Source organism: Astyanax mexicanus, chromosome 22 (genome assembly GCF_023375975.1).
Source record: "Astyanax mexicanus isolate ESR-SI-001 chromosome 22, AstMex3_surface, whole genome shotgun sequence".
NCBI lineage: Eukaryota > Metazoa > Chordata > Actinopteri > Characiformes > Acestrorhamphidae > Astyanax > Astyanax mexicanus.
In genome coordinates this window covers 1,152,654-1,164,768 of record NC_064429.1, presented here as the reverse complement: position 1 = coordinate 1,164,768, position 12,115 = coordinate 1,152,654, and the positions used below count along the sequence as shown (strand labels likewise).

Here is a 12,115-nt window from a genome sequence, read left to right as displayed (position 1 = left end):
TTTTTCAGTTTAAAAATACTGTAGCCACGAAAACACAGGACTTACACAGTTGATGCAAATCCCTGTCTCCGGTTATACTGTATACCGCAGTAATGCTATGACACGTTATAACAGTAAGAAAAAGGAGGATACTTCCAACCCTAACAGTATAGCATGGGAGCCTTGCAGTTCCTATCATACTTTACCATCATCACTTTTCATGAATGTCTCTGCTGAGAAGTTAGAGGTCACTGTCTGGTGTAAAGCAGACAGGTGAGTTCAGTTTCTTCTTGATTCTTTGAGAGAAAGTAGCCAAAGTGATCTTAATCCCTTCTTATTAATCAGACTTAAAGTCAGATTACCCAGATGAACATCTTGTATTTCTAAGGCTTTGATTTGGGAATAAGCTGGTTGAGAAAAATGTGACCCTCCTGTCAGCACTTTAGGTACAGCTATAAATAGCAAAGTTTTAGTGCAGCTTAGCAGTAAAAGACTGCTCCAGGCAGTAGTAAAGACTGTGTGTGTCCTGCAATGTGCTGTATACTTTAGATATGGGATATGGAGATGAACTGCTTTACTCCAGCTCTCTTCTCACTGAGAATAAGCTAAGGCCAGAGGCATGTGGCAGTGGCATGCTCTACGTGTAGTCTTATGTTACTTCTGCATGTTGGGCTAGGCAATGTGACTTTAGGAAGCAGTTCATCTTATATGGTGTTGCACATAAATAATGATATTAGCCTAAATCTTCATATTCATTTCATTTTGTTTACATCGACGGCATTTAGCTGACGCTCTTATTCAGAGTGATTTACAGTGTTATTTCTATTACAGAGGTGGGCCAGTGTATTGTTAGGAGTCTTGCCCAAGTACTCTTGCTGGTGATGCACAGAATAGCTGCCCAGACTTGGATTTGAACCCCAGTCTCCAACATGGTACCTCACTAGCTGGTGGTGGTGTTGTCCACTGCACCACACCATGTTGTGTTGTATACTGCCATTTATTGTGAGCATACTGAGTTTGTAGTCACATCTCCCAAAAAATATAAAATAATTTAGACTGTATAAATTGAGACATTTTTCGTCCAAACAGGAATCACTGAAAAAAACTTGGTCAGGTATTATAATGTTAAATAGTTCAACACAGAGTCAGAAAAAATAAACAGTCAAATGCACAGTGTGGATAAACCACGACAAATACCTTCCTCCTAATCTTTATATCAAGGACAGGGAGAAAAAGCACTCAACTCAACAAGTATATGTTGAGAGGAAGCCCAAATTAGCTTGTGGCTTGTGTGTTACTGAAAAATTACACTTGTCTGATGTTAAAAGTTTCAGTAGTTTGCAAATGGAAACACAGTTATGCTTAATATAATTGAGAATTGTGTAAATTATTTTCCCTCTCGTCCTTTTCCTAAACAGTAAATTGTGTTTTTACAAGTGAGCTAGTTCTGCTATCAGAGCAGGACAACTCGGCCAGGCTTCACTGTATTTACTGCTACACTCTGTAGCCTGCATTCGGTTAGGAGTAGCCACTGTGTGTTTAAAATCCAAAATATGTTTTAATGTGTTTAAAACTGTTAGTTAAAAGGGCTTGATCACATCTAGATACATATTCCTGGCAGAAATATGCAACAATGTGAATACATTTAAAATAATTAATAAATAATTTGTCTCCTTTTCCGTTTGTTTTGTAGCTTTGGGTGAGTGCAGCACTGTTTGCCTGAATATTTCTGGTTTGAGGGCAAAAGTGACATTCAAAAGTATTTTCCTCCTTTCCCATTGTAAGTCTTTTCTCACTTGCTCCATGGTGTGGTTGACTTTTCCCGAACCTTTATTCCCCCGGGGTTATAAATGTCACAGTCTCACATGGGTTTCCCGCAATGTGCAGTTTCCATCAGTTTTCAGCTCAACTGGGTTTATTTTTAGTTGTTTTTGTTGGTTTTTCATTTCCTTCCCTCAACAAACTTCACTTTGGACAGTTTCATACACTTTCCAGATAAGCCTTATAAAATGCTTTTGATTTTGAGTTGCTGAATTAAAGAACAAAAACTTGATATACACTACCGTTCAAAAGTTTGGGGTCACATTGAAACGTCCTTATTTTTGAAGGAAAAGCACTGTACTTTTCAATGAAGATAACTTTAAACTAGTCCTAACTTTAAACAAATACACTCTGTACATTGCTAATGTGGTAAATGACTATTCTAGCTGCAAATGTCTGGTTTTGGTGCAATATCTACATAGGTGTATAGAGGCCCATTTCCAGTGTTCTAATGGTACAATGTGTTTGCTCATTGGCTCAGAAGGCTAATTGATGATTAGAAAACCCTTGTGCAATCATGTTCACACACCTGAAAACAGTCTAGCTCATTACAGAAGCTACAAAACTGACCTTCCTTTGAGCAGATTGAGTTTCTGGAGCATCACATTTGTGGGGTCAATTAAACGCTCAAAATGGCCAGAAAAAGAGAACTTTCATCTGAAACTCGACAGTCTATTCTTGTTCTTAGAAATGAAGGCTATTCCATGCGAGAAATTGCTAAGAAATTGAAGATTTCCTACAAAGGTGTGTACTACTCCCTTCAGAGGACGGCACAAACAGGCTCTAACCAGAGTAGAAAAAGAAGTGGGAGGCCGCGTTGCACAACTAAGCAAGAAGATAAGTACATTAGAGTCTCTAGTTTGAGAAACAGATGCCTCACAGGTCCCCAACTGGCATCTTCATTAAATAGTACCCGCAAAACACCAGTGTCAACATCTACAGTGAAGAGGCGGCTGCGGGATTTTGGGCTTCAGGGCAGAGTGGCAAAGAAAAAGCCATATCTGAGACTGGCTAATAAAAGAAAAAGATTAAGATGGGCAAAAGAACACAGACATTGGACAGAGGAAGACTGGAAAAAAGTGTTGTGGACGGATGAATCCAAGTTTGAGGTGTTTGGATCACAAAGAAGAACGTTTGTGTGACGCAGAACAAATGAAAAGATGCTGGAAGAATGCCTGACGCCATCTGTTAAGCATGGTGGAGGTAATGTGATGGTCTGGGGTTGCTTTGGTGCTGGTAAGGTGGGAGATTTGTACAGGGTAAAAGGGATTCTGAATAAGGAAGGCTATCACTCCATTTTGCAACGCCATGCCATACCCAGTGGACAGCGCCTGATCGGAGCCAATTTCGTCCTACAACAGGACAATGACCCTAAACACACCTCCAAATTGTGCAAGAACTATTTACAGCAGAAGCAGGCAGCTGGTATTCTATTGGTAATGGAGTGGCCAGCGCAGTCACCAGATCTGAACCCCATTGAGCTGTTGTGGGAGCAGCTTGACCGTATGGTTCGCCAGAAGTGCCCATCCAACCAATCCAACTTGTGGGAGCTGCTTCTAGAAGCGTGGGGTGCAATTTCTCCAGCTTACCTCAACAAATTAACAGCTAGAATGCCAAAGGTGTGCAATGCTGTAATTGCTGCAAATGGAGGATTATTTGAGGAAAGCAAAGTTTGATGTAAAAACAATGTTATTTCAAATACAAATCATTATTTCTAACCTTGTCAATGTCTTGACTCTATTCTCTATTCATTTCACAACATATGGTGGTGAATAAGTGTGACTTTTCATGGAAAACACAAAATTGTTTGCGTGACCCCAAACTTTTGAATGGTAGTGTGTCTTAGTGTTATATATTTACTGACCTGGAGACATAGAGTCTAAATCAACAAAGCTTAATGTGCAGAGTTAGAGGTTTCAGCCTATTTAAAACTCTAAGACACATTTATTTACAGTGGTGTGGTGTGAAATTCTCTGTTCTGGAGAAACTTAACGTCTGAGAAACGTTGACAGCAGTGTTGGTAGGAACCAGATGTCCAGTGCCTTTTTAATGCCTCTGAAAGCACAGAAAACATTGCCCAGTGCCACAGGCATTGTTTCTCATCAAACCACTTTAAATAGTATAAATCTAATAAATTATTATCATGGTGCACAATATACTTAACATATCGTACATATCATCAATGCTTAAAAACAAAGTGATCAATTTTGTTTAACAAATTAAGTACAGCTAAAATATTTATAAAGGCATGCTCTCTTCAGTTCTTTCACACTGCTTTTGGGTGACCTTATTCCACTCCTGGCACAAGAATTGAAGCAGCTCAGCTTTGTTTGATGGCTTGTGATCATCCAACTTACTTCTTACATGATTACATTCAGAGTTTTTTCAAAGTTGAGGTTTGGAGATTGACAGTCAATTTATTTGAATGTCAATCAGCAACCGGAGTAAGATCATCTTCTCTGAGTCCAATTTTCAACTTTGCCCAAACCTGGCCATCAACTGTTTAGATGAAGACCTGCAGAGGTGTACTTGCACCCGCTGTGAAATTTGGTGGAGTATCAGTGATCTAGGGATGCTTTAGCAAGGCTGGAATTGGGCAGTTTGGTCAATTCCACACAGTTAGATCAATTAAGGTGTGGATGAAGGACCACCATATAAAGACCCTGTCATGGCCAGTCCAATGGCCTTTCAAATCTCCAGCCCTGAACCCCATTAAAAAAAACCTCTGGAATGTAATCAAGAGGAATATGGATAGTCACAAGCCATCAAACCAAGCTGAACTGCTTGAATTTTTGAGCCAGGAGTGGAATAAGGTCACCCAAAAGCAGTGTGAAAGACTGGTGGAGAGCATGCTGAGACACTTGATTCTGAGCTCTTCCTTAGATACAGTTTTAGTATTGTTTCGAAATGAATATATTTTTTGCATTATGTAAGGTTTGAAAGTAATGAATTTTTTTCCATTAATTTGACAATTTCTCATTTTCTGCAAATAAATATAAATAAATATTTTATAGAATAGAACCACAATGTTCATTTTACTCAAACTTATACCTATAGATACAGAATCATTCATGAGAACCTCCTGGCTTAAGGAAGAACACTTACAACAGGTTAGGATAGGTCTTCCAGCCTGATGACCCAAAATATACGGCCAAGGCAACAAAGGAATGGCTTAAGAAGAAGCATGTTAAGATGGTCGTGGAGTGGCCTAGCCAGTCTCAGGACCTTAATCACAAAGGAAATCTGTGGAGGAAGCTCAGATCTGAAACCTAGTAGTGGGGCAAACCTCACGACCAAGTAAAACAATGTCTGACGTCTTATTCCACCCAATCAAATACAAATTACGGTGATGTATCTCTCTGTTAAAATAAACTTTACAGACTGTTGATATCACTTCACACACACACACACACACAAACACACACACACACTGTTTTTCTACAGTTACTGTCCATTTTCACAGATCCACTGACAGTGTACAGTGGTATGAAAGAGATTGGGCACCCCTGATAATTTTCATGAGTTTCCTTTATAAACAAGTGGTTGTTTATAACTGCAATTTCAGTTAAATATATCATATAACAGACATATAACAGTGATATTTGAAAAGTGAAATGAAATGTATAGGATTTACAGAAAGTGTAGATAGGTTATGCAGGTGCATAAATTACAGAATCTAGTCTTTCTTTTAAAGATCCCTTTCACACACTTTCTATGGTGTAATAAATTACATATGCAGATAATCAGTGAGGATGAATAATAAGCAGAGTACTATACTGATTACTAACCAGACAGAAACTCTACTTGTAGGACTAATCGTTTGTGAGCTCTCATCCACTGAGAGAAACTGAGAGCTAATTTTACGTAATTCAACTCCCATATGCCATCCAGACTTTCCAACTTTAGCTAGGGAGTGACCCAAGAGAAACATTTTACTGTTGTTCTAAATTTCCATAGGATTGACTCCAGTGCGACCACATGACCTCAGTGTGACAGCACTGACACGATGACAGACGGATTTTGCCAAGTTGTCATGTTTATTATGATGAACTAATCATTTGTCTTTGGATTATGTGTTATAATGTAATTATATTATACATGTTCACTATTTAAAGGCATGCAGGATCCACCAAGGGTTCTTCAGTAAGTCAATGCCCTGTAGCACCAAAACGAGTTGTTTTATACTACAACTCGGATTATTGCTCTACAGTCCCATCCACTACAGATATTCCACAAACTTAAGAACAATTAGCTTTATTGGATATGTATTTTGCCAGATTTAAAGGTTCTTTCAGTTGATGGAAACCATATTGTTGTTGGGTCTATATAGTATTTGTTACAATACAAAGAATTATTTTTTTTCAGTAATCTGTTTTTTTTTTTAAAGCATGCTAGTAAATTTGATTAAAATTGCCCTGCTGAAGTGGCTTTTTTGCTAAAAGTGTAAATCTAGAATAGAACTGAAAAAATAAATTCACAATTAGAATAGCACTGCTGAGGTAAATGTTAAACTATTGTAGTATTGTTAAAATATTGTACTTTTCAACATTTTTTTAAAATTGCAGTTTTAAAACTTTTTTGTTTAAAAAGAAAGACAAAAAAAACGTTTAGGTGGTGCAATTTATTCAATGGTGAAAAAAAGTGTCATTTTTTAACAACAGTGGATGATGGAATAAGGACATAAGTAAGTGACAAAATTAATGAGAATCTGCAAAAAATGAGTTTGGTATTCAGTGTTCATCCTTCAGCCAAATATTTCTGTTTGTTCAGTTGGGGTAAAGTGTTTGGCATCACACAGATTACTATATGCACTTGTTTTTAAAAGTGTAAGTGCAAATTTAGACGTAGTTTTCATCATAGGTCCATTGAAAATGGACATTTCAAAGTAATTCTCTCCCATCCAGAAATCTCAGTAATTTCATAATGATTAATTTTGGAAATGCATCCTAAATTATTTCTATTTCGATTCCATTTAGAATTAAATACTGGAGGAACTATTTAATCCCTAGCCCCATGTAGACAGTGATTAAATCATCTTTTAGAACTATGCAGTTTAATTTCCCTCTTGAGATGAATTCATCACTGTGCTCTGAAGCCTTTAATCATCTCTAGGGAATGCTGTTTTTGTGCATTATTGAGAGAATGAGAAAAGTGTAGAATTCTCTCTAAATAACCTCCTGTAAGATAAGTCTGGTTGTAACAATACTGTTAGAAGTGAACTCCTTATCTCTGAGAGAGACCCTCAGTAAGACCCTCATTAGATTCATCTCCTCTACTTGAGCTGTCGTATTTTGCCCCTGTCATATAAACACCAAGGCCAGAATGATTGTGCCCCATGTCCTTATAAGGGCAGAGTCATGCCGGGGAGCTGTAGACTTACTGAGTCATTCGGGTGATTTGTTGCTTGACCTCACACACACGTTCTCACCACACACACTTGCTGTCTGTCTGAGCAAAATATGAAAAGCTATCAAGCTAAAATGGGACTTCAGAACAGTACTTGTGTGATGTAACAAATCTACAATGACCACATAAAACAATTTATATTTAATGTAGGTAAAGTATATAGTTATAAATAATATAAATAAACACAGTTATTGTATAACAAAACACAGTGTATTAAACTGATCTAGCATCAAGGGGACGGTAAATAATCCTGAAAATAACCCTGTTTATCAAGCATGGGCCTATGTATTTTATTTTATGTTATAAATCAGTTTCCTTTTCTCTATATAATTAAGTACTGGTTCAACAGAACACACAGAAGTAGTGCTAAATAATTACTCAATAGTTATGAGCAAATAATAACTGTTTAATAAATTTAAATAAAATTTAAATCTATATTCATATGGGTATGCTGCTTCTTAGCTCTAGAAAAGCTAAGAGGCTTTAGTTCTCCCACTACATAGAGACATATTTTACATAAACTAACACTTTATCCAAATCTTAATAGAAAAGCAATGATATAAGTAGTGTAAATAACCTAGCTGGTACAATATTGTTAGCCAACTATGGTAATAAACAGATTATTATTACACTGATAATGTTTAAATCATATCATAACTTCCACTGGCCCTCTAGAAAGACTGTGAAATCAAAAACATAACTTTAGAGGAAGCTAGTAAACATTTACGGCAGCTAACCTCTCGGTCACATGAATTTTAAATGAAACATATACACTCAAAGAAAAAAAGGCATTCCGGATTGCTGCAAAATTTGGCATGCAGATATGCCAATGTTTACAGGTGTGGTCTGATTAGACAAATGAGGGTGCAATTGTTCTTTCCTGCTGCTCTTTAAAATGGCTTTTAAATGACACTTTTGAGAAGTGTATCTATTGGTCAGGGCCAACACCAAGGTGCAGATAATAATCAAAAGGTATTAAATCTTTCTCGGGACAGAGAATTTGCCCGTGGTAAAACCAGTTATTATAATTTAACATATGTTGACATATGATTGGACAACATAGAACCAATCAGCTTGCTGGTAACGTTGCAAGAGAAGGCGGGTCAGTTTGGTGCTAGTGGGGGAAAAACCTTAAAGGAATAATTGTTGTTGGTCGATTGCAGGTTAGCAGGGAAACTGCACAACCCGCTGGCTAACAGTAGAAATTGTAGGATGAGCAAATGGACTTTAATGTTTCAGCAGAGGTAGATTTTAAACACTTAATAAATAAATAAATAAATAGATAAATAAATCAAGTCAATTTCAAATAAACGGGTTGATCACATTGATGTGTACTAGATAAGTACACACAAAACAAATATTACATAACTTTCTTTTGTTCCACTTAAGAGCAACTCTAAGTAAGTGTGGGTGTAACTCACAATAACGCATTCCAAACCAGGAACAAATGCCCATTTTAAAAGATCTCTAAACAAGGGTGTAGTGCGTTTTGTGGGATGTGCTTTACACATTTCTCTCTAGAAAATTGTTTATTTGGGTGAGTAAAGTGCTTCTGTTTATTTACAGTAAGCTGTGATTAGCAGCACTTAACGCTAGTAAATGCCCCCCAACAGCACTACACTGAGGAACTCTGAGTGTTCCGGTAACTAGGGCAATATCAGAATGTTTTTTGCCTGTTTTAACTTGGTATACTCGCAGACTACAGTCCAATATACTCACCTCTGAACGGCAAAAGAGCTAGCGCTGCGGTTAGCGGCTAACGCTAATACTGCTCCAGCCTTGTTGCTGGAGAAACTTTACTGAAACTCCTGTATAACTCTGTACTTCAGCGGAGTGGCTTTACTGCTCCTTAATACCTATAGAATTCATACACAAGGCGCATCAGATTATAGGCACACTGACAGTTTTGGGTAAATTGTAAGGATTTTCAGCCTTATAGTGTAAAATATAAGATACATACATAATTGACATTCACATAAAACTCATTAAATTCCAACAACTCTTCTTAATTTAGTTGAAGTTCAAAGTGATTTCCTTCTGTAATAATAGAGGAGTGAAACCAAACGTACACACACATTAATCCTAATACATCCTGTAGTATGTTGCAATAAAGGGTGTACCAACCTTGATTCATCATCAAGGACTGCTGGGTTGCTGCCAGATATGTTTGATACTGGCTGTGATATGTCTGAATCTGCAAAATCAACACTGTAGGCTGGTTTAGGTGACTGTTGACATGTAAATGTAAATATTTGCTGTCCTTTATGTTACTCCTTTATGATACTTTTTAATCTAAAGCCATCGTCTGCTGTACACTGCTACTTCATCACACAATTGTTTTCTAACCATAAACAATTTAAACTGTGTATCTGTCTTATACAACACTTTCACACATTCTGTAGCACAAGGAAACAAGCTACAGCCTTATCAGCCTTTACAAAGAAGGCGGAAGGCTGTTTGCTGCCTGCATGTTGTTGGCATTTTGCCCAAGAGCAATTCTTGCTTTTTTAGGGTTTCCAAATGTTGTAGTTAATAACAAAGGCAACCCAGTTACTGGTGGTGAACTTCTAAGTCCCTATTTTTGCTAGATTTAAAAAAAAATATCTCAGCGTTCTTTAGCATTTAGGTTCTCTTCAGGGATTACAGTGTATTACTTTAGCTAGAATTGGCTTTGACTAGTTATTGGCCACCACAGTCCTAAAACGGTTAAAGTATTTTGTGTTAAAGGAAAACCATTTGAATGCTTCATGTATGTTAATCACTATTGCAGGTTTAACAAATATAATTACTTTGCTTTTACAGAAATTGAATTCATTGTGGAGTGGATCTTGGCTGTTAGTTTTGAAATAGGGGGTTAAAATGCGTTAGTTAATGCGGTAGGTTGCTGTTTAATGAACACTATTCATTTAGAAATCATATGTAGGTATTGTATTACATAATAATATAATATATAATTTTTGTGTTTTTAGCTGGATGGCACTGTGGATATGGTGGAACGTCGCCTCATCCGGACAGCTATTCGGGAGCTGCGCCGGCGAGAGATTGAGGACATGGAGGCTGCGCTGACCAATAAACGCTTCAGACGTGCTCAAGAAAACAGACATGAAGATAAAGAAAATCAGCTCCGGTATGTGAATCAACAGTTTTTTGCACTGTCAAATTTAAAGTAGTGAGTTACATATTTACCTAATCTGGATTTTGAATTAAACTGTGAACATTAGGATAGAGAAACTAACAGAAAGTAGTTCTATTTATGCCATTTCTTCTCACAAATAGTTTTGTACAGCCTGTGTGCTTTTAAGACCTCATTGTGGTTTTGGGAATAAATGCATTGGGCTTTATGCCATATTTCACAAGCTTCTTTTAGCCTAAGGACAAAAGTTACCCAAGATCTCTGCTTATTTATCTGATGAGTTTATAAATTATTGGCCAATGATGCTAAAAGATAAGTTACTTATTCTAGGTGTTGCTTGATATGTAACATTTAATTATTAAAAGTAATAATGTATGATTGTTGAATAACATTAGTGCTTCTTATCCATTTTAGCAGTGTAGCCTTTTTTTAGGGTAAAAAAAGTTTTCATGTTTTGTATTGTTCTGCTTTTTCTGATGGTAGCAGTCAGTGCCCAGTGCTGTAAATGTGTATATCTGTTAGAAACCGGGGCTAAATTAACGTCTCGACAGTTTGATGCACATTTGTTTGCCTGAAAAAGCCTTTATGTACAGTTTTTTTTTGTATGCTACAAATAAAAAAATGCATGTGACATTCAACACGTGCCAGAATTTATTTTTAGGAAATCCTAGACAACTCAAAAATATTTTAATGTGGGATGTAACTATTACAGTAATATACAGTTAGATATGTGTCCTTATTTTGATCAGACTTAAGTCCAAATAAAATAAACTTTAAATGTGCTTTATTATTTGTTTGTTTTTAATCTATTTATTAATAATATATAGCCTAGAGACTGTTATTGTAATTTTGACATTTCATTTGATTTAAGCAGTTGGATGAATTTATGTTATGAAACCTAGTGTAGCAGGTAAGCTGTAATGCTGGTAGGTTATAATGCTAGCAGACACAGCAGTCTGTTTTGGTAGGCTTGCTTTTTGTTACTAAATGTGAAATTTACCAAAAACCCGTGCATGTGTCTCCCAACGTTTTTGCTTGGAAAATCCCATTTTCTTCCAATTTAGCTTGGCCAACTGTCCCACCCATTCAGCTGCTACTCAGCTGTATATCCCCCATTACTACTGATGCTCCAACACCAGGAGGGTGAAGACTATCCATCTACCCACTCAGAGAGAGCAAGGCCAATTGTGCTCTCTCAGGGCTCCAGCAGCTGATGGCACACTACATGACCTGGCTCTCACTGTTGACTTCGCTGTAGCCATTGTTAAATGCTAAGAGTGTTTGTGATTAAAATCTGTTAAGGGCAATGAACTTTGGACACCCCTGATCTTTGGTGTAGGTAAAGACTACAGTGCATGCATCCACTCAACAGACTGGGACAGGTTCCTATCAGCACACATGTGAACCGGATTAACTGCCAAAGAGAATTTAATAGAAATCACTTCAGCCATTTGAGTCTTTCTAGGCTTTCATTGTTCTGTAATACAATGTGTTCATCCTCTGCTTATAAGAATGCAGTTCATCTCAGCCCACAGCCCCTCAGTGTTTCTCTTCGTCCTCCAGAGTCACATTTTCCATCGTTTTCTTAGACAGGAGTTTTTTTTTCTTGCCAAGAAAAACTTTTTGGTATGTGAATGTCCGGCTGCTGAGTGCAGCAGAACCCTGTCACTCACAGCACTGGACACAATTGTCTCTCTGTTATAGATGAGTGACACATACAAAGTGTGTATGTGTGTGTGTATGTGTGTGTGTGTGTGTGTGTGTGTGTGTATGTGT

General features: G+C 37.2%; 1 protein-coding gene across 5 annotated transcripts in view; it reads left to right on the top strand.

The window, feature by feature from the left end:
* The window catches only part of smtnb (smoothelin b), a 101,807-nt gene that overhangs the window by 17,670 nt on the left and 72,022 nt on the right, over positions 1-12,115 (top strand). For all 5 annotated transcript variants that reach the window (XM_049470372.1, XM_049470374.1, XM_049470371.1 and 2 more), the window contains one exon: positions 10,176-10,333. In XM_049470372.1, the coding sequence (XP_049326329.1) occupies positions 10,176-10,333 (158 nt within the window). The remainder of the gene's footprint in view (positions 1-10,175; positions 10,334-12,115) is intronic.